Genomic DNA, 23799 nt, shown 5'->3' on the forward strand with positions numbered 1-23799 from the left:
AATAGAAAATACGTTAGTCGGCCTATATACGTTCCCTCCCGCAGCGGGGTCCGTTCATGTCCGTTAACTGTGCAGTTCCTTCACAGTGGCCGTCGGAGGAGGTGGTGGTAGGTGCTCTGAGTGTTCATACAGTGGCCGTCGGAGGAGGAGGTGGTGGTAGGTGCTCTGAGTGTTCACACAGTGACCGTCGGAGGAGGAGGTGGTAGGTGCTCTGAGTGTTCATACAGTGACCGTCGGAGGAGGTGGTGGTAGGTGCTCTGAGTGTTCATACAGTGGCCGTCGGAGGAGGAGGTGGTGGTAGGTGCTCTGAGTGTTCACACAGTGACCGTCGGAGGAGGAGGTGGTAGGTGCTCTGAGTGTTCATACAGTGACCGTCGGAGGAGGTGGTGGTAGGTGCTCTCAGTGTTCACACAGTGACCGTCGGAGGAGGTGGTGGTGGTAGGTGCTCTCAGTATTCACACAGTTTTACCATGGACTTTACGCTTACATGTAACGTGTAGTTGATCTCCTAGTTCCGAGCTGTGATGCTACAGGTCGGTGTTATACCCAGCATAGTGCGTACCTTCTCCAATAACACACAATTAGGCCTCTACGGCTAGGCTGGCTGTATAGGCCTAACAGATTTCCATCACTAATCTCCATGAGAGTCGTCGCTCTCACGTGCTCACAGTCTGAGCAGTCTTTGTGTGTCATTCTCAGAGCACAACCCCTGTTTTTCTTATCGTTTCGAGTAAACCAGATTAGCACACTGATGTAATATGTTTGTACAGTAAGCAATTTTTTAATACATTATTAGAAAATACATCAACAAACTGACCCATCGCCTTCACATACGGCCCACTCGTTTATTTATATATTTATTTTATTTATATATATACAAGAAGGTACATTGGGATTGTGAGGATACATAATATGGTAATTACAATCTTGTAAAGCCACTATAGTACGCGTAGCGTTTCGGGCAGATTTGTCACGTCAAAAAAGTGATCTACTAAAGAGACTCAATTATTAAACCCTGGTCACACAAGTGTACCGTATATCGGGGATTTTTTTTTATTTATTTGGGAGGCTGTCCACTGAGCCATCCATCCAGTTACTAGCCAGACCCAACGGTGCTTAACCTGAGTAACGAGTGATGGACAAGCACGTTACACAGTTATATAGGATGAATGATTTCAGTTATTCATGCTAGGGGTGGTAGGTTACTGTGTACCCCATACTCATCCTGGGAGTGGTATAGTTTACTGTGTACCCCATACTCATCCTGGGGGTGGTATAGTTTACTGTGTACCCCATACTCATCCTGGGGGTGGTATAGTTTACTGTGTACCCCATACTCATCCTGGGGGTGGTAGTTTACTGTGTACCCCATACTCATCCTGGGGGTGGTATAGTTTACTGTGTACCCCATACTCATCCTGGGGGTGGTATAGTTTACTGTGTACCCCATACTCATCCTGGGGGTGGTATAGTTTACTGTGTACCCCCATACTCATCCTGGGGGTGGTATAGTTTACTGTGTACCCCATACTCATCCTGGGGGTGGTATAGTTTACTGTGTACCCCATACTCATCCTGGGGGTGGTATAGTTTACTGTGTACCCCATACTCATCCTGGGGGTGGTAGATACTAGGTACTAGTATCCAGTCCAGTATCTGGTCCAGTAACCAGATAATAGCGGTGGTCCAGATACTAGTGGTGGTATACCAGGAAGAAGGAACAATGGTTTCAAGCTCAACAAGCCACAATGTAGGACAAAAAACAGGAGAGGCTTTTTCACCCAGTGTTATTAACCCATGGAACCGCCTATCCGCCGTTGTCGTAACTGGCAAAACGTTGTCGTAAATGGCGTCTAATTCATCTGTATGCAATTGTGTAAATCCATTTATTTGATATTCAGCTTTGCGGTATTTTTTTTCACAAATCAACATCCGTTACAGCTGAATTTCAAAATCAAGCTCGATGAAATCATCAATCAGGACAAATAGGGGAACCTTTGACTAGCCGCTGTCTTCATCTCCACGTCAGGGCCATTAGGGATTATTACTTTACTGTTGCTAATAACATTACCTTACAGCAGATTGATGAAGAAAAGGGCTTTGAAGTCAAGATCCACCATTCACTGAAAGTTGCATAACAGGTAAAAAAAGCTAACCAAAACCTTAGGAATAATCAAGCATACCTTTGACTTTAAGGAAGAGAAGGTGTTGATTCAAGTGTATGCTCTGGTGCGCCCCATACTTGCATTATTTATATATATATATATATATATATATATATATATATATATATATATATATATATATATATATATATATATATATATATATATATATATATACAATAGTTTTTACAATCTTGTACAGCCAATCTTGCACGCATAGCGTTTCGGGCAAGTCTTTAATCGTATGTTCCCCGGAATAGGACCCGCCAAATTGTTTAACAACCAGGTACCTATTTTACTGTTGGGTGAACAGAGGCTACAGTTAAAGATTGACGCCCAGTAAATCCTCCCCAGCCAGGATACGAACCCAGGACAAAGCGTTCGCGAAACGCCAGGCGAGTGGCGTTTTGCGAATTGTAGTGGTGCTCCACTACAGTTTGGCTGCATTTTTCATTACTTTCCCTTTACTGTATCAAAGCACGGAGACCTCATCCTCTGACGGACATAGCTGCTTTGGAGAAAGTATAACACCGGGCATCAAATATTATTCCAAATTTAAGTCAACTCGTACCGGTTGACTTAACCGGTACGAGTTAAGCTAACAACATTAGCCCTGTTAGCACAGGGCTAACAACACTGCAAACTAGGCATGCCAGCTCTCATGGAAACCTTTAAAATACTAAACACTGAAGGATGTTGATACGGACAATTTCTCCACAAAGTCAGATGTAACAAACAAGGAGCAACAGTTTCAAGCTTAAGCCACGATGTAGGACTGAAAACAAGAGGTTCTGTAACAGAACCCATGAGCACCACACCAGAAACAAATAGTTTTGATATTCCAAGAGTACGACTTAATCAAACTAGAAATGCTCTACAAATCAAAGGACCCAGAATGTGGAATGACCTTCCCAATTATGTCAAAGACAGTACCTCTCTCAACCAGTTTAAGATAAAAACTAAGCACTACCTAATAAATTCCCTGTAACCTACCTTACCCCTATAGTGTCAATCCATGTCTGTTTAAAAAAAAAAAAAACGCTGTTTGTCGACCTAATTGAATTTGTGCTGCTTTTTCTGCCATGTTCCCCCCCTTTTTTTATTTTTATTTTTATTTTTAATTGTTCTCAACACATTACATACTTTAATCTCAATTAGTATTAAGTTTTAGTCTTTAATGTTTTTCCTGCCCGAAACGCTTTGCGTAATAGTGACTTTAGGCATTGTATGTTCTATCTATAAATCTATCAAATTTGTAAAACCTTTTGTATGTATGTACCTTATCTGAATAAACATTTATTTATTTATAGATGCTTTTTCACCCACAGGGGTGTATACCCGTGGAACCGCCCAACCGCCGCAGCCGTAAATTTTAAGCCGAAGACTGTTAAATTTTAAAATCCAGCTGGAAAAAATCATCAGGGCAAATGGGAGGACCGGCGGTTTTGTCAAAGGACCATCCTTTGACAAACCGCCGGCACCCTGTCCTCGTCGAGGCCAGTAGTGTTAGTGGCCCTCAGGTAAATTCACGTAGTGGCCCTCGGGTACATTCACGTAGTGACCCTCAGGTACATTCACGTAGTGGCCCTCAGGTACATTCACGTAGTGGCCCTCAGGTACATTCACGTAGTGGCCCTCAGGTACATTCACGTAGTGGCCCTCGGGTACATTCACGTAGTGGCCCTCAGGTACATTCACGTAGTGGCCCTCAGGTACATTCACGTAGTGGCCCTCAGGTACATTCACGTAGTGGCCCTCAGGTACATTCACGTAGTGGCCCTCAGGTACATTCACGTAGTGGCCCTCAGGTACATTCACGTAGTGGCCCTCAGGTGCATTCACGTAGTGGCCCTCAGGTACATTCACGTAGTGGCCCTCAGGTACATTCAGGTAAACGAATTTTTGGGTTTAGTTCCTAAACCTATTATGGGCCTCAATGGGATGTATAATAAATTAATAAATATCTAAGTATATTATTTTAACTAATAAATATCTCTGTAAATCGCTTAAAGGTTTTTCTTAGGACAAATTTGAACCACGTTTATATTTGAAGAGCGCGTCAATGAAAACAGTACGTTTAGCTGCATTTTCATTGGTGGATGAAGAAACTGCCAAAAATAAGCCACATATATATCAAATCCTTAACAACAGAAAGCAAACTTAATCAAAAAAATTATTTCGTTCAATGTGCGATCCCTAATTTAAAAGTGGTATCCTAGAATAATAAATACAGCGATGATTTACCAGGAGCGAGTGTTGTAAATAGTGAAGAGTGGAGGCAGCTGGCAAGGAGGCAAACGTTGCCGACCAACCTTGGTTCGTCAGTCGCCTTCCCGCGCCAGTCTCTGGGAACTGTGGTCAGCACAACTGTTAGTTACCTCCTCTCCAGTTACCTTTTGTTTTTGTTTTGTTTTCCCCTTCTCTTGCCCAATGAAGGATGCCACAGAAAGTTAAAAAAAAACCAAGATAATGTTAGCGACACTGAAACGGGTAAATAACAATTTATCTTGGGATATTGATCTTGTGTATCCTAACTTCATTCGAAAGTGCGTCAATATCCTTTTGCGATGCTAACTTTGCTCAAGGATGTTTTGCCGAGTGTATTACAAGGTTCGTGTGACTGAGAATGTCTGTTATTGACAGCTGCAAGATATCTGTGAGTAAGGAAGGTGTGCTGGTGAAAGTCAACAAGAGCTTAGTTATGCTGATGCGTAACAGCGTTGGCGTATACGCCACGCTCCCTCTACCCCCTGATCCCCCTACCCCTAGTATCCCTCCGTCCCCTTGTACCCCCCACCCCTAGTACCCCCCACCCCTAGTACCCCCCACCCCTAGTACCCCCCACCCCTAGTACCCCCCACCCCTAGTACCCCCCACCCCTAGTACCCCCTACCACCCCCCTACCCCTTGTACCCTCTTGCCTCCGTTCCCACTGATAATATACCCTCTGACCCCTGCCCCCTTTCCTAGTGTTCTCTCTCCCTGTACGCACCTATTTGTGCTTGCGGGGGTTGAGCTCGGGCTCTCTGGTTCCGCCTCTTGACCGTCAATCAACAGGTGTACAGGTTCCTGAGCCTATTGGGCTCTTATCATATCTACACTTGAAACTGTGTATGGAGTCAACCTCCACCACATCACTGTCTAAATCATTCAATTTGTCACCCACTCAAACACTACAAAGGTTCTTTCTAATATCTCTGTGGCTCATTTGGGCACAATGTCCCTACGGACCACTGTTCTTTCCCTGTCCCTATGGACCACTGTTCTTTCCCTGTCCCTATGGACCACTTCTTTCCCTGTCCATATGGACCACTGTTCTTTCCCTGTCCCTATGGACCACTGTTCTTTCCCTGTCCCTATGGACCACTGTTCTTTCCCTGTCCCTATGGACCACTGTTCTTTCCCTGTCCCTATGGACCACTGTTCTTTCCCTGTCCCTATGGACCACTGTTCTTTCCCTGTCCCTATGGACCACTGTTCTTTCCCTGTCCCTATGGACCACTGTTCTTTCCCTGTCCCTATGGACCACTGTTCTTTCCCTGTCCCTATGGACCACTGTTCTTTCCCTGTCCCTATGGACCACTGTTCTTTCCCTGTCCCTATGGACCACTGTTCTTTCCCTGTCCCTATGGACCACTGTTCTTTCCCTGTCCCTATGGACCACTGTTCTTTCCTTGTCCATATGGACCACTGTTCTTTCCTTGTCCATATGGACCACTGTTCTTTCCGTTCAGGAGTCAAGTCATCAGATTCATGGAGACCAATGACTATCACAATCCAGGCCAACATGTATTTAGAGCAGGAAGATCATGCTTCTCACAGCTACGTGACCACTACGACAAAATCACTGAGGCATTAAAAGGAAAACAGAATGCAGATGTGGTATACACAGACTTCGCAAAGGCATTCGATAAATGTAACCATGTAGTGATTGCACACAAAATGAGGTCAATAGGAATAACTGGTAAAGTCTGTCGGACAGATGGATACTCAATTTTCTGTCAAACAGAACACAGAGTAACAGTCAGCCATATAAAATAGTCCAAGCACAGTTAAAAGCTCTGTACCTCAAGGTACAGTCCTTGTACCACTGCTTTTCCTTATTCTCATACCAGATATAGACAAAAATACAAGTCAGTTTCGTATCATCCTTTGCAGATGACAAAAATCAGCATGAAAATTACTTCTGTTGATGACATTGAAAAACTGCAAGCAGATATTAATAATGTTTTCGACTTGGCAGCAGAAAATAACATGATGTTTAACAGTGATAAATTCCAGGTTCTCAATTATGGTAAAAATTAGAACCTTAAACATAATACAGGGTACAAAACACAATAAAATCTGTCCATAGTAGGAAAGCAGCATGTAAAGGATTTGGGAATAAGGATGTCTGACGACCTAACGTTTAGGGAGCATAACCAAGCAAATATTGCGTCAGCCAGAAAAATGATAGGATGGATTACGAGAACTTTCAAATCCATAGATCCCATCACAATGGTTGTACTATTCAAATCACTTGTGTTGTCCCGTCTTGAGTATTGCTCAGTACTCGCTTCCCTCTTCAAAGCAGGAGAGATTGCAGAAATAGAGGGAGTACAGAGAACACACACTGCATACTTAGACGCGATAAAGCACCTAAATTATTGGATCGTCTCAAAGCTCTCCAAATGTACTCACTAGAAAGAAGACCAGAGAGGTCAAACAATACACACGTGGAAAATACTGGAGGGCCAGGTCCCAAATCTCCACAGTAAAATAACAACATACTGGAGTGAACGATATGCAATTGAAATTGAAATTTCAAAGTTTTGAAATAAGTTTATTGAGGTAAAATACACACAAAGGGATGAGGTAGCTCAAGCTATTCTCACCCCGTTCAGTACATCGTGTTAATATATATATAGACACACATCACAAACAATAAACATATTACCGAACATTCTGAGAGATAAACATATACATTTCCTCCTTTACACAAGTAAACGATATGAAAGAAAATGCAAAATAGAACCAGTGAAGAGCAGGAGTGCCATAGGTACAATCAGGGAACACTGTATAAACGAGGTCCGCGGTTGTTCAACACCCTCCCAGCGAGTATAAGAAATATTACCGGAACAACCGTGGACATCTTCAAGAGGAAACTAGATAGTTTTCTTCAAGAAGTGCCGGACCAACTGGGCTGTGGTGGATATGTGGGCCTGCGGGCCGCTCCAAGCAACAGCCTGTTAGACCAAGCTCCCACAAGTCACGCCTGGCCTCGAGCCAGGCTTGGGGTAGAACTCTCAGAACCCCATCAAGCAGTACCTCTTAGGCGTCAAAGCTGGAGTTGTTGCGTGGGCTGTCGCTGCGTGGAAGGTGAAGGGGTGACCTGGGTTGCCGCCGCCATTGGTCTCCGCGTCCCTCCTCGGCTGCAAGAGAGGAAACAGACTACTGAAACTAGAAAAGTCGTCATGGGACGCAAAGGGAAGCCTTAAAACATTTTGCTGGTACACATACTGTTTGGTTGACCAGACCACTCACTAGAAGGTGAAGGGACGGCGACGTTTCGGTCCGTCCTGGACCATTCTCAAGTATGTGGCCTGGAGGAAGATGCAGGAGTAAGGGAAACCGGCTGATTGATTGATGAAGATTAAGCCACCCAGAGGTGGCACGGACATGAGTATAGTGGTAGATGTTTGGAGTGAATATGATCTTTGGTCGCTGGGAAAACAGGCTCATATGCGGCCCTTAAGTACTCTCAAGTCGAGAGGGCAGAGTCGTCCTCCTTCCTCCAGCGAACAGTGGAGGAGCACATGTTGCACTCCAGCAACCTGTTGTTGTACAGGACAACAGATGTACACAGATCACACGTGAGACTGAACGACTGACTTAGCTCCATACTTGCAAAATTAGCTGCATTATAACTTGCCATTAATGCACTGAAAAATACTGGAGTAGTAATTTTCTGTGGTTCTAGGTCACCTCTTCGAGTCTTGAAAACCCAACACGCAAAATAGATACCAAGAATCTTGTAACTTCCATTATAAAGAACATAATACATATAGCAAGAGTTTCTCATTTGTATGAGTACTATCTTGCATAGGTGTTGTTCGCCATGATACGACCAAGACAGCTAAAGCTGCACGTGATAAACCTGAGATTGAGTTAGATCTAGACATTCCAATCTAATTGTTGCCGCCGGAGGCAGCTAGTTGATTGTGCATCCCATACCCATCCTGTGAGCAGTAGTTCAAAAAAAGATTATTGAGGGCACAAACGTTCTTAGACATCAACGGATGTATGTGAAGAAAGGCTAGGACACATACTATATATATCTGTGATTGCCCTGTAATCAATGATTCCAGACCAAATTATATATGTTGAGCTTTGTGGGCTAATAGATTGGACGCATTTAGTGTTTTCTCTTGATTCCATGTATAACTAACCATCCTAAGAATGAAATAAATCAGGGGAAAGCGCCAAAGCCATTACGACTATATAGCACTTGGAAGGGGTCAGGATAAGGATTTGGGATGGGAAAATTGTTTTTTGTTTTAATTAGTTTTGTCGTGGAACAGGCAGCCTGTGCATGTACAGTATATACGTAAGCTGGTATCGAGGTCTCCCTTAGAGGTTGAACCATGACCCTTCCCAGGATGCAATCCCCACAACAGGTTACTAACTTCCGCGTATTGTACTTTCCTTACTACTACCTTGAGGTTACCTGGAGATGATTTCGAGGCTTAAGAGTCCCCGCGGCCCGGTCCTCGACCATGCCTCCTCGTTGCTGGACTGGTCAATCAGGCTGTTGGACGCGGCTGCTCGCAGCCCGACGTATGAGTAACAGCCTGGTTAATCAGAGATCCTTTTCCCCTGCTATGTGAACAGAGGCATTAGATGAAAGAAAACGTGTCTAACCTCTTATGTAATCCTTCATAAAATTTAATTTCATTTTATTTTATTATGCACCCCATACCCATCCCATGGGTGGTGGTGGAAAGGATTACAGAGGCACATAATCGGTTTAGGAAGTGAACTCCATAGTTCGTTTAGATAGCAAAGGACAATCTTATGAAGCTAGTTACACAATTGTTAATATTAGATACACATGTACATATATAGAATATGGTTGCAAGACATTGCTGTGTATACTGTGCCTAAGCTTGCTAATAAAAAAAAATGTCTCGTACAGTAGTAGGCTAACAATAACATCAGAATTTTGTGTGTTCAGAAGGTGCCTTTGATAAACTGGGATGTTATCTTGGACATACATACATTTATTTGTTTTAAACATGACAAATATCTTCCAGGTGTTTTACAAATTCAAATCTTTCCAGAAACAGGCTTAATATGATGCCTTCGGGGTTACCAGAAGGGCAGAATAGTCTTGGTCACGGAGTTAGGAATCTGCGGTCGAGTGTTGACTTGGGATGCTCCCCGTCACAATCCCAGCAGATGAAGAAGCAGAAGAATAACTGTGAAGCTCAAGCTGCCTGGAGGCCGCCTCTGATGGTTGAGCCTGAAGACATAAGAGAGGACGAGGAGCCGCAGGGTTTGGTAGACCACGGGCAACTGGACACCGATGCTAAGCTCTATGTTGTCAAGGAGGTCAGTCAGCCTAATCCATATAATTAAGTCCTTTCTCACGACAGCCCGACCTCTTGAGCGTTCACGACGTCACTAAACTGATGTACTAAAATGTCTGAAGCTAACCGAACTAAGGACCCACGAACATAAAACGGGACCACGTAATTTTTGCGAGCTGCCATGATTTTTAGTGCATTAATTTCTGGCCTTAGGGAATTTGTCACTACTACCACCACCACTATGGACTGTTCGAAGGGACGGGCTGCTCGCGAATGGATGCTTTAAACTCTTATTTTCACTTATTGTTAATAAAACAAATTGTCTGTGCCCAGAGTATGTGTTCATGGATTCAGAGGCATTTGGCCTATCACACTCCTTCCTACCCCTTATTTACCACTACCACCACCACTACTACTACCGCCACTACCACTATCACGACTGTCATTACTAAGTGCTTTAAATTTTAAAGTACAACTGTAAAAGGTCAAGGCAAATAGGGGTGGGGGACCTTCCTGTCCTCATCGTGACCACTAGTGTTAGTGGCCCTCAGGTAAATATCGCCAGTGCCAGCAGCCACCACTACAACAACCATTGCCAACAGTCACCACTATACCACCACCATTGCCAACAGTCACCACTATACCACCACCATTGCCAACAGTCACCACTATACCACCACCATTGCCAACAGTCACCACTATACCACCACCATTGCCAACAGTCACCACTATACCACCACCATTGCCAACAGTCACCACAATACCACCACCATTGCCAACAGTCACCACAATACCACCACCATTGCCAACAGTCACCACAATACCACCACCATTGCCAACAGTCACCACAATACCACCACCATTGCCAACAGTCACCACAATACCACCACCATTGCCAACAGTCACCACAATACCACCACCACTGCCAACAGTCACCACAATACCACTACCATTACCAGCAGCCACCACTATCATTGCCATTACCAGCAGCCACCACTATCATCGCCATTACCAGCAGCCACCACTATCATCGCCATTACCAGCAGCCACCACTATCATCACCATTACCAGCAGCCACCACTATCATCGCCATTACCAGCAGCCACCACTATCATCGCCATTACCAGCAGCCACCACTATCATCGCCATTACCAGCAGCCACCACTATCATCACCATTACCAGCAGCCACCACTATCATCGCCATTACCAGCAGCCACCACTATCATCGCCATTACCAGCAGTCACCACTATCATCACCATTACCAGCAGTCACTACTATCATCACCATTACCAGCAATCACCACTAGCATCGCCATTACCAACAGTCACACAAACCACCACTATATATTATAAACAGATCACTGTCACCATTACCAACAGTCGGGTAATACCAACCATACCAACACTCGCCACTATTACCAAGTCACCGCAACCATTACCAACAGTGGCTACTACCACCACCAACACCATTACCATTTGTTACAACTAATTGCACCATTGCCAAAATTCACCACTATAAACATCATTACCAACAGTCGCTATTAACACCACCAATACACAGAGAAATCACAGTAATGTGATATATCAATGAGAAAATTCACAGGAGCCATAATAAGGATTCGAACTTATGCGATAAATCAATACACAGATACACAATCCCTCTGTATATTAAGAGGGATGTCATAGGTGGAATTACTTCATGACATAGCCAGAGTGCATGGGAGATTCGTGTGTGAAATCCTGGTTTGGCTTCAGTGTAAGCCTCCTGGAATCCTCGTGGGTTCAGCAGAACACCAGGTTGCAATTCTTTTGGCCATGTTGAGGCCTAGTGGCCTAGAGTGTGCTGCTGGGTATACCCAGCGCATAGATTTGAATCCTCATCGCAGCACCTGTGAATTACCACCACCAATGTTGAAAGCTACCACTACCACCATCGATGTTGAGTCATTATCTCCATTACCAACAGCCACCACTATCACCACCATTGCCAACAGGCACCGCTATTAAATGGAACCTGCACCTCATGCAACACACAAGGAAACTTGAGAAATACAGAGCCTTGCAACAAAACTAGTACTATAACTGAGAGGCCTCATTTAGGACTCGGACAGATTAAGAGACCTCAATGGTCAGCTTGATGTGCATCTGTGTATGCATGACATGTGCTACCTTTACTGCCCTCTGAGGGGGGGGGGGGGGGGTTACATTACAATCCACTCTTGATTTTTTTTTTTTACAAGGTAATAAGGCTCGGTACCAAAATTAGAATTCCAGTTTTGTTTCTGTACAATTCCAAGTTCTTTAGTAACACCAAGGTCATTTCTTATGATGTGTACAGTATACTCTTTCCGGACTAGACCCCACACCCTTTGTTTATGAAAGTCACCATGTATCTTCAAGACCAAGGTAAATTCAGGTATTACAGTCTCTCTGGCAAGTCATCACAGGTGGTCCAGTCTTAATATTAATGTTTTTGCCAATAAAGCAGATAAGAATATACCTGATAAAATACAGACAATTGTATTCCTTAGAGGCAGAGTAATTATTTATTTTTTGTTTTGCAGGGTCGGTTTATCAGTCTAGATGCAGTGACCTTAAATGTTTAACCTTAAATTTTCAAATTTGTACAGCATTAATAAATTACTCTGTATAAATTACTTCCATATTTACAAAAGTTCCATTTTCAGAATACCAGTAATGGCGAAGAAAAGATCCACTCGCTGCTGCAGATGCCATCTTGTTTACCAAACAGATTATTAGATAAAAGCCAAAATGCTTACCTTTCCTCCAGCTCATATAACATTCTTATGATAGATGTGTCAGGGTCAATGAGTGGCTATTGGAGACCTCTAATGTTAGGCTGGAATCAATATGTAGCGCCTTGTTTAATTGGACGAACTAGTCTCTTTGTGTTCGGTGACAGCGTTGCACTGAAGAGGTCGGGCACAATATTAAAAGTAACAGATTTTGGCGGAGGGGGAACAGACTTGACTGGTGCTCTGCAAACCATTGTAAACGAGGTTTATCAATGCAAGGAAAGATATATCAAGGTGTTTCTCATCACTGATGGCCATCATAATGTCACTCCAATAAGTCCAGAAACGGTTATTCAACAAATGTGTTCTCCCAAGAGTAAAAAATGTGATGTATTTGTGTTAGGTGCAGGCAGCGCATTTCCTGTGCAGTACAGTATTAACATTCGATCACGTTTGCATAATGGAAGTGCCAACATTCCCTCTTTATTTTGGGCCAGAAGGTATGCAGAAATGGAGGAACGGATGGAAGAGATTGGAAGTAAAATATCTGATGGGACTTCTCAGACCCTGCGATTGTCAGTGGCAGGCTTTTCACTACCTGAAGGGGAAGCTAAGTACACCTTCCACCCAAAGGAATGGGTATATTTTCCACTTGGACCAGAACATGTACAAAGACTCGCACTAGAATATCACAACAACATTTGCCACATCTTGTTAGAGCCTTGTCAGATACAGTTATCTGTTCTGAATGAGGTATTTCGTCAGTGGAACTCGGTTATTATTCAAATGCATAATAAGAAAGAAGTTATACCATCTGATATCATACCCTTCATGGAGCGACTTTTCAACACCCTAATAGAGGAGCTCAGCCATTCTAAATCAGGATCTATTCGTGAGCGGCTTGCAAGAAAGGATTTCAACACTTGCATATTAGAGTTTAGAACATTGTTGAATAAGATCAGAGCAATACTAACAACTGCAAAATTTAGTAATGAATTAGAGCTTGCAGAAAATATTTTAAGTACTACAGTTGGAGGAGGGAAATATGAAACAAAAATTCTACAGATGAAAGGCCATACAGATGAGGAGTATGCAAAAGATTGTGAAGAGTTTATGAAGATTTATGAGGAACAAAAGACCAGAATTCAGGATATCAAAGTCACTCCAGAAGATTGTTGCCGAATCACATTGTCATGCACTGTGTCTGACCTCCAGGACCCAGACTTCCCTATGATGATCAATCTTAACAAGTTTGAATTCATGAAGCAGTTCACTATTACTGGCATTCCAGTGTATGCACCCAGCAGGGATTCTGTAGCTATTAATCCCTGGTCATTTGGTATTCATGCTCTAGTTAATGCACCATACACTATTATGAGCCAAGTGGCCATTGAATTGTATGCTGATTCCAACCCTGTATACAAGATTAACAAAGATGTACAGCTAAAATGGGATAGTCTGAAAACACACTTTAATGCTATAGTTCCAGTCTTTTCACCAGATGTTGCAAGAGTCATGAGCCCATTAGTTCATACAAGGCTTTATTCAATGTGTACAACTTTTGCCATTTTGAAAAATCCACATATTATTGACTTTAACATTCACATGGCAGCCTTGGGGGTGACATGGGTGAGGATTCTGTTCGAGTACCCGACCCAGCCTAGGCCTGAGTTTGTGCACCTTCGTATTAAAAGTATAGAAGCGACAGCAGCGTTGTACCTCAACCGACCAAGCTACACAAAATACTGGCAAATGCTTATCAGTGACACTGCTCAAGCACTCATGACAGAGAGCACTATAACAGTAGAAAACAAAACAATAAAATGCGAGTCTCTCATTAAGCCAATGTTTATACTTCACTTGCACCAACGGAGCGAGAACCCTCAAGATGCGAGTGTTGTTGCCAACATTATGAGGATGATACTCTTAGAATACATCGGTCGCTGCCTCTCTCACTACAAGACAAATGAGAATAATTCAACACCCTTCACAGATTTCTTTGCCAAAACACTTGCTGATCAAGAACTTAAAAAAGAATGGGTTCAGAAATATATTGCTACCACCAAAGAAAGCATGGCAGGATCTGAAGGCCTTCTCTTAGAGGACTATTACACACTGGAAAAAGTACAGAAAGCAGCTAGGAAGATTGCATCAGAAGAAGTTAAAAATCTGAAGGAAAAGTTAACGGCACAGATCCCAATAGCAGTGGACTTGAAGAAAGTGGAACGGCTGCGCAATGTGTCTTTAGCTGGAGATGTGTCGTGGTTCACACTGCAAATTTTTGCCAGGGAAGTTGGACTAATGGAAGAAGTCATTGACAACTTGTTTAGTGAACAAAGTTTGTTTGTTTACACCGCTCATGCCCTACAGTACAGAGCCTCTCGGGAGAGGCTTACTACTCCAGTGGCTGACTATGAGGCCATTCGAACTTTAGTGACCAAACATGTACAGCAGGAGAATTCTCGAATTATAGCCAAGGCTCTTTCAAATGAAATAGTTCAACAGATGCAGGGTGCTTGGTTACAAGCATATTTGGATGCACACATAGAAGTGGTTCAACCCATGACGAGGCAACAAATCCTAGTAGAGGCTTTAGGACGAGGAGTGGATGTGACGGATGCCACCTTCGAACAGGTATATAAGAAATACCGTCCTGATGTAGGTCTATTGGGTAATGCCTGTCAATGTCGAGCTTGTCCGTATTTTTTGATACCGAATAAGAGTTATAATCAACACTCATCAGTAGAGCGTCGTGGTCCTGCAGCTTTTCCTCATGGTCTGCACCGGGCAGCCTACCGCCTCAGGGACAGCGATCTGTCAACAGTTATCTCCCACCTTGAGTCTGGCACTTTCAACACTCCTGTCCCTCTTCAGTCTGTTCAGCCCTACAGAGATAAACTTGCAGAATTGAAGGATATATATAAAGAAATATATCTGCATCAACAGAACCCTTCATTGATGTAGGTGGCAGTATGCTGTAAGTATCAGATTTATATTAAATTTAGTAAATTTCCATGTATCCAAATACAGTACAATCTTGTGTTCAGTATTAGGAACTATTAATTATTAAGACTTTAAATTTTTCATATAATTTAGTGTTTTGTTCTGTACCTTCAGTATGTAATTACTGTATTCATATTGTAAATACAGTAGCTTTACTGTACAGAAATTAAACTAAACTTATCTGAGCAAGATAATAGATAATAGATAATTGAACAGTACTGTAAATGAGATTATTTTAATAGTGGGTGTAATTCTGTACATAATGCTCTTCATCTTGAAGTGAAGTGCTGCAAATTACTGTCTGTAGTACAGTATTTTCCAGTCCTCGATTTTTGATGAACGCTCTGATTTGTGTACTAAATTCTACCTTGCTTACCATAATGTCTCCAGATAACTAATGATTTTCAATTACAGGTATTCTACAGTACAATCTATTTTTTCATTAGTTTTCATGCAATTCTATGAGAATATTACTTACCAAATTTAAATTTATGACTTCTGTATATGATGATGAAAGAAATATAATGAGGTAGTGAGCGCTTATTTTATAAGCGGTTTGAATCTTCATTATGGGGGACTTGTGACCTTGAGCAATATTACAATAAAGAACAAGTGTATGTAACAAAATTTCTACACACATAGATTGATGTCAGAAGAATGATTCCATTACAATAATTGTACTATTCAAATCACTTGTACTGTCCTGTCGTGAGAGATGAGACTTTCCCCTTCAGAGATGGAAAGAGTGCTGAAATAGAGGGAACATAAACATATACGGCATATATAGACGCGATAAAGCACCTAAATTATTAGGATCGTCTCAGAGCTCTCAGAGTGTACTCGCTAGAAAGGAGACTAGAGAGATATTAAATAATATACACATGGAAAATTCTGGAGGAAAATAGGACTAAGTTTCAGAGACATTAAAAAATCCTCTTTCTGAAGGAAGCCCACTGGTGGCTTCCTGAAGCTATCTTGCTGAGATTGCCCATACTTAGAAGTCACATCAGTTGAGGAAGTTCTGTTTGGCCTACCAGGAATCAGAGCCAGAACCTGGTCCATCTCCATCCTCATAAAGGCGCGAGGAAAGAATGACACTCCAACATCCTAACGGAAAGAGCCTCCAGAAAGTCGGCAAGGCTTTACAGAGAAGCCTTGCTGACTGCTGACTTTTCTGTAAACCTTCTAGATTTACAGAAAATGAAACCTCAAAATTTTCAAACAACTCTGCAAGTGATTTACACAAAACAAGAAATTCACTCAAACTAGGTTGAAACTCATTAGTACCAAATACAAATACTGTCACCAGGCAGCCTGGCCCCAGTCCTCATCTAGCTCCGTTGGTTAGTTCTGTTGCTGATGAAGCCGTGTTTGGTTCTGCCTGTAGTGTTCCAGTCCATCAGTCATGGGCCAGCCCTGCTGTTTTAAGCTTGTGGGGGGGGGGGGGGAGGCGGTGCACATATTTGGTTGAGTACCTCCTGCAGAACTTTGACTTCTTTTCTAAGATGAGCTTGGCCTCTTTTGAATATGGGTCTCGCTTCAACCCATCCTCCTAAGGTTTACCAACTTAAAGAAAACGGTCAATTTAAAGTGCCCTCTCCTAATCTACCAGAGGACCCAAAACAGAAAACAGGACAGTACGTGACTTTCTCGAATTGCTTCCATTTTCTAGTACTGTATAAAAAATTTTGGCCTTATGTAACACATACGATCGAAAAGCAATGTTCTTTGTAGGAGGACTGGTTGCTTAATTGCTCTGCTTATTGACTGCAGTCTAAGGTCAGGGTTTATCTTGGCTGGTTGAAACCCTCTCTTTTCCTAGGGGGGGGGGTCTGGCAGAGGTCATGTCCTACCCACTTGCTGAATTGTGGGGGGGGGGGGGAATCCTTCTTTCAGATTAACTGTTTGTTTGCTCCTGCACTTCCCAAGGATGTGGACAAGCAGAAGCTCCATGTACAGCTGCCTTCACTGTCCAGGGCCCTTATTGCTGAGGATCAAAGAACTTATTTGCATGTGGCAGCATTCTATATGTTTCAGTCCTTGTGGAGGGACTCTCTGAGCAACTATATGAGGATGTAGTGTCACTGGGTTCCACTACAAGGCCTGTGGTTCTAGCCTTGGCAGGCCTTGCTCAAAATGCATGCCCCATTCATTTGGGAGGCATCTGGACAAGCAGTGTTGGCTCATTCGTTAGCTTTGGTTTGGTCTCTTACTGTTTTGTCTGCTTTCCCCCTTCTTACCTCTCCTCTTTCCCAAGGATGTTACACATGTTTTGTCAGCAATGGATTTTTCTTGCTGCCTAGTTGATCATTTGCTGTTGTCTTGGGGTTCTAATCTGAAGAAAAGCAATTCAGTTGGGTAGGGGACCTTGCCTGCTGTTGGTCAGGGTAGTTCCTCAAGGGGAGACTGATTCTCAGACCATTGAGCTTCCTGACACCAGTTTCTACTCTGCATGATGTTGCAACTACAAATCGTGGAAAGATGGTTCTGCTCAGGGTTCATGTTGGCCCTATCATGGGTCACCCCTTTGATGCTGCCGTGGGGAGGGGGAGGGCTTATTTTGCCAGCTTCTGGTCCCATGATTCATGTGCTTTTTGAGTTGTTCCTTGTACTCTGCAGTGGAGCTGGTTGGTCCCTTCTCCTGTTCTTGGGGTTGGGACTTATGGATCATGATTCCTCCCTGGCACTGCATTGACTCATTGCAGGTTGGTCGGACTCGGTTGTGGTCTAAGTGGCCATGTCCCTTTGGGAAGTATCTTGATTGTTCCTGGTCCCAAAATGGGACTCGGCAAATATACAGTATATCCTCAATCTTCTGGGGTTGAACAGCTTCATTTGCTGTCTGAACTTCTATGCAGCCACTTTGGTCCAAGTTTGTCTGCTATTACAGACTGCGGCTTGGATGGTGTCCCTGGACCTCAAGGATGCATATTGGCACATCTCCATACTTATTGGGTTCAGGGACTGGCAAGGTTTTGTTGTGAGGAATCAGGCTTACTGCTTCAGGGCTCTTCCCTTCAGCTTGAATCTAGCTTCATGTGTGTTTACCAAGTTAGTGCAAAGCATGGTAGCCTGGCTTCATCTCTTAGGGGTTCGTGTGATGGCCTACCTTGATGACTGGTTAGTGAGGATTTCCAGCCAATCTGTGTGTCAGCTGCCCAGGAAACTGGTTCTTTCCAACTCGCTGAGTTAAGGTTTGTGGTGAACTGGAGGAAGTCCCAGTTGGTTTAATCCAAAGTTTGCACTTGGCTGGGCCTCATTTGAGACTCAATTGGTTTCTCTGTCTCTGCCCCCAGCAGCTTTACTCTGCCTATAGTTTGTCTCTGTTTGGTGTTGGATTGGGCTCTGGTGTTGGTTGGTCCAGAAACCCCCCACATTAAATGTAATAAAATGCCTCTTTATAAGAGGAGCTTTGGTTGCTCTGTGATTCCCCTCCTCCCTCCATATTCATCTATTCATCATTGGGTTGTTCACCTCCAGAACTGACCAGGGGAGCCGGTTGAAGACTACGGCTAGGTTGCCTGGTTGCAGTATTCAGTACTAATGAGTTTCATGCTAGTTTGAGTGAATCTAGTTATGTGTGAATCATTTGCTAAGTTGCTTGGCAGCTTTGAAGCTTCATTTTCTGTGAACCCTTCAATTGTCCATTAAGCTTCCCTGACTTTGTGGAGGCTTTTTTCAGTGGTGGTGGATTGTCACTCAGTCCCTGTGCCTTAGTGAAGGGAGCCAGGTTCTGGCTCTGGTTCCCAGTAGGCCAAGCAGAACTTGTGAATGATATGACCCATTAGTATGGAGGAATCTCAGCAAAATAGCTTCAGCGAGCCACTGGGATTTCTCCAGAAAGAGCCATTTCATTACATTCAGCTCTGGGTTTTCCAATACAGCATTTTGTAAAAAAAAAAAAAAAAAAAAAAAATCTAATAATAATACCAGTAATAATAATTAATATTCCCTGTAATTTTCAGTCACAATTTCAGGATGGGCTTCCAAGTTAACCATATTTCACCAGCATTAAGCATTTACTGTGGTGTGTAGCTACCAATGGTCTACAGTGTCGGCTCAGAACTAATGGTCCGGGGTTAATTTCCCTGCAATAGAACAGAAGTATTTAAGCAATGTTCTCTTCACCTGATACATCTGTTCACCAAACAGTAAATAGGTACCAGGGAGTTAGGCAACTGTTGTGGGCTGCATCCTGGGAAAGGTCAGTAGTTGACCTAGGGGGACCTTGAGAAACCTAACAGGTTTCCTCATCCTTGACTCTGGGAGACCATAAGCAGAACCATATCCTTCAGCTTCTTTGGGAACTTAGCAGCTGTGTTGGCACTTACGGCCTCACTTGTCATCTTAACATTGTGACGCTGTTGGTACCTGGTTGATGGGGTTCTGGGAGTTCTCCTACTCCCCAAGCCCGGCCCTGGGCCAGACTTGACTTGTGAGAGTTTGGTCCACCAGGCTGTTGCTTGGAGCGGCCCGCAGGCTGCTCCAATGCTTCATAAAGCTATAAATACATCTCTTGCTGACCTTGAAAGTTTCTTCTTGTAATACTGAGCCGTCTTCTTCCACTAGGGTTTCATATACAGTACTGTAACTTTAAGGCCTTAGAACAGATCACATTAAAAATAAGTAGCACAGTCTTTTGATTTTACACTTCCACCCAGGTTGCCAGCAATTTCACAATTCAATCACAAAATTTCTCACTTATGAATGTGCTTTGAATATTTAAATTACTTGACCCACTTGCAGATGCTTGTGTTCTTTGTGTATTCTTAATGGTAGGACTGCTAGACTTGTTGATCTTGTTGTGTCTGCAAAAGGACGCAACAGACTTGTCATTCTTGCCTAGAAATTAGTCATGTTTGTGGCACCATTACGTTACATGTCTTCACTTTGTCAGATTTTGAAGTAGCATGGGTTGCAAGACATTTGGAAGGTGCTATAATGAAAAACTAATAAAAATTTGTAAAGCACAAAAAATAAATATGGAATAATAAAGTTCATATATTGTAAATATGCGGCATGCTCCATTCACAATACTGCCCAACCCTCCATCTCACTACTCCAATCATATCTACATCTGAAACTGTGTATAAAGTCTGCTTCCACCACATCACTGCCGAGTGCATTATATTTGTTAGTTACTCTGGTTAATATTTGAGGGGTTCCCCCACTTTTACTTCCTACTGAATTCTGTAACTTGGACCATCCTCTGCACTACTGTTCCACTCACAATCCAGATAAAATTAGGCCCCTCGTTTATTTCTGTTGGGCAATACTAAACTTGTAATTTGACTTCTGTACATCAGTATTCATTATGAAAATTACACATGTTGAGGCAAAGATATATAACAGTGGTTTTGAACATGTCACACAGGCCTTAACATGGTTTTTAAAATTATATCTGTGATTTAAAGTTATTAATTGTGGTGTCTTGTTCACTCAGGGTCGTTGGTTATCAGAGGTGTCGAGTTACTCGACTCCAGGCTACCAGCTCCACGCCATCTGAGCCCTGATCATCTTTCGAAATTAAGCATCATGCTACCTCCATAATGAGTATCTTGTTCTTAACAGAACTTTTACCCACCCTGGAAAAACTTGCTTTACTCAAGGCCTCTGCATTGAAATTAAACAGTTACAAACTCACCAGTCAACTCTCTTTTTCAGTAGCCAACCCTCGACCTCACAGGTCAAATCTCGACCTCACCGGTCAAAATCTCGACCTCACCGGTCAAAAGCTCGACCTCACCGGTCAAAAATCTCGACCTCACCGGTCAAAAATCTCGACCTCACCGGTCAAAAATCTCGACCTCACCGGTCAAAAACCTCGACCTCACCGGTCAAAAACCTCGACCTCACCGGTCAAAAACCTCGACCTCACCGGTCAAAAACCTCGACCTCACCGGTCAAAAACCTCGACCTCACTGGTCAAAAACCTCGACCTCACCGGTCAAAAACCTCGACCTCACCAATCAATCATCTACCATTCTAATTCGGTCCATGTGTGTAAAGTTGTCTTGTCATTAAAAGGTTAAAAGAGAACCCATGGTTAAAGTTGGTTAATAATTCAGTTCAATGTTTTTCTCACCCTGAAATTTCCCCTCTCCTTTTCTAGCCATAAACACTTGTTCACACTGGTCAACCATTGGCCTCATCAGCCTACCTAAACCCTGATTAATGCTTACACTTCTTGATTCCATGTTAGTGCCTCACCCACGAAGTCTCTTCTACTACTGCACTCCGAGAAGCAGGCGAGCAACAGGAGATGCCGAGCCCTATGCCAGCTTGGAAGATCAACACCCGGACTGATTGAAATGCACCTGCATCATCAGCTGGGACAGGTGCAATGGGTTGGTTATGAAGAAAAAGCTTTATGAACCGTTACCTTCATTAGAATGAAGGATTTTCATGGCTTCCTGCCAAATGAACATTTATACACATAAATAAACAATAAATGTTGAAGCCAATACAATTATTAGGCTTATTTAAGGATTTATGTATGTTAACAATTCATGTTTAGTTACTTGTTTTATGCTTCTACATGTCTATGATATAGTACAGTACAATTCTGATTCAGGTATTTAGTGTAATTATGTTAAAAGGGAGAAAATATAGACCTAAATGATCTAAATCCATAATCATATTTGTGTAGTTTATGAAAACTTTATAATTGTCTAACTCAGGGGTTTGGCATATTATCGTTCCCCTCCCGATTTGCTATGATTACATAGTATTATTTAGGAAAAATAAAAAAGGTCATTCAGATTTCATGTAATTTATTATTATTATACATCCACTTAGTGTTGTGTGTTCACTGAATCTAAAATTATCTTTATAAAGATTAATATACTGTACAGTAGTAACAGAAATTATTAATTTAATGTATGTACTGTATATAATTTTCATTTTGATTTGTATGTCTAGTACAGTAATATTTATTTACATTACATAGAAGTATTTATAATAATAATAATAATTTATTTAGGAAAAGTACATACATAGATGCAGTTGCAAACATTCTGATTGATTATAATAATTTACTGAACTGTAATTTCCTTTGCTCTGGGAAAACTGAAGTAGCTGCATTATGAAGATCATTTACTCAAGCAGCTAATTATTTTTATTGCCGCTGTTTTTGAATACAGGTACTGGCATGTTTGTATAATTTATCAAATAATTTAGTTTCTGAATCTTATTTTTGTATCATGTTTTCTGTCTATAAATAATAAACTTTATTTCTTTAAGGGTTGTAAATTTTGTTGAAGAGCATGTAAATACATGTCACACCCATATTATATATTTGCTTGTGGCTGTGGAAGACATTTTCCACATATAAAAACTGCAGTATAAATTCCTCAATGGCTATGTATCTATGGTTAATACAGTACTGTACATTAATTATCTTGATACTGTACTGAGTTATACAATATAAAAAAAAAATTTGGTGATAAAAAATTGGGATGCATTATAAATGTAAGGGCAGACTGGAAACTGCAGGATGACTTCACTAAACTTCAAATCTGTAGAGTGAAGTGGCAAATGTTCTTCGGTGTAGATAAACCTTGTCGCTGTAATAAGCAATGCGGTCGCCTGGCAGGTATTTTGTCCAATTTTCGAGAATGATCAAAGTCCAGTGCCTAGAAAAAATAAAAGCACTTGGTTTCCTTGTACAGTACTGTACTATAATGTTCATCCAAATACGTGTTCCTTAAGTAAAAACAGGACTTTGAGGCCAATAGCTGACCTTTCACAGTGACTATTTTTTTTTTTTTTTTTTTTTTTTGAGATATATACAAGAGTTGTTACATTCTTGTACAGCCACTAGTACGCGTAGCGTTTCGGGCAAGTCCTTAATCCTATGGTCCCTGGAATACGATCCCCTGCTGCGAAGAATCGTTTTTTCATCCAAGTACACATTTTACTGTTGCGTTAAACAGAGGCTACAGTTAAGGAATTGCGCCCAGTAAATCCTCCCCGGCCAGGATACGAACCCATGACATAGCGCTCGCGGAACGCCAGGCGAGTGTCTTACCACTACACCACGGAGACTGCTAGCTATGACTATAAAATATGACTATGCTTTTTTTTTATAGATAGCTCCAAATCAGTTGACGGCATTGGTTAGTTTGCCTTGCTACAGACTAATATCTTCATGGCTGAGCTTTATGTAATTTTATATTTTCTAAGATTTACTTTTCAAGCACCAACATTCGTTTGTTATTGTTGTAGCTCATGAACCTGAGTCTTAACCCTTCATATTTTTTGGTGATCAAAATCCAATGCTGGATGATCCTTATTTAAAAAAAAAA

General features: G+C 42.2%; 1 protein-coding gene across 13 annotated transcripts; it reads left to right on the top strand.

The window, feature by feature from the left end:
* On the top strand, nt 1-22734 carry LOC123771119 (uncharacterized). 13 transcript variants are annotated; one of them, XR_011223743.1, is made up of 5 exons: nt 4491-4655; nt 9485-9755; nt 12422-15124; nt 15255-15467; nt 20937-21839. XR_011223743.1 is itself a non-coding variant. In XM_069309513.1 (5 exons), exons 2-4 carry the CDS (start codon nt 9498-9500, stop codon nt 15399-15401), a joined length of 3108 nt encoding a protein of 1035 aa, XP_069165614.1. In that variant the 5' UTR covers nt 4491-4655; nt 9485-9497; the 3' UTR covers nt 15402-15450; nt 20937-21839. The 13 variants fall into 13 exon arrangements, 11 of the variants coding, with proteins under 11 accessions (XP_045619437.2, XP_069165610.1, XP_069165609.1 ...); XM_069309513.1 differs by having other exon boundaries at nt 15255-15450; XM_069309514.1 differs by having other exon boundaries at nt 15255-15450; nt 21696-21835.
* Nucleotides 22735-23799: the final 1065 nt, after the last annotated feature.

This window comes from Procambarus clarkii, chromosome 65, assembly GCF_040958095.1.
Source record: "Procambarus clarkii isolate CNS0578487 chromosome 65, FALCON_Pclarkii_2.0, whole genome shotgun sequence".
Classification (NCBI taxonomy): domain Eukaryota; kingdom Metazoa; phylum Arthropoda; class Malacostraca; order Decapoda; family Cambaridae; genus Procambarus; species Procambarus clarkii.

Bases quoted from the DNA above. Each gene is read 5' to 3' on its own strand.
- LOC123771119 (XM_045763481.2), top strand. From the start codon at position 9,498: ATGATGCCTTCGGGGTTACCAGAAGGGCAGAATAGTCTTGGTCACGGA. The intron at 9,756-12,421 runs GTCAGTCAGCCT...TTCCATTTTCAG, and splicing joins AGCTCTATGTTGTCAAGGAG to AATACCAGTAATGGCGAAGA. The intron at 15,451-21,695 runs GTAGGTGGCAGT...ATTCCATGTTAG, and splicing joins CAACAGAACCCTTCATTGAT to TGCCTCACCCACGAAGTCTC.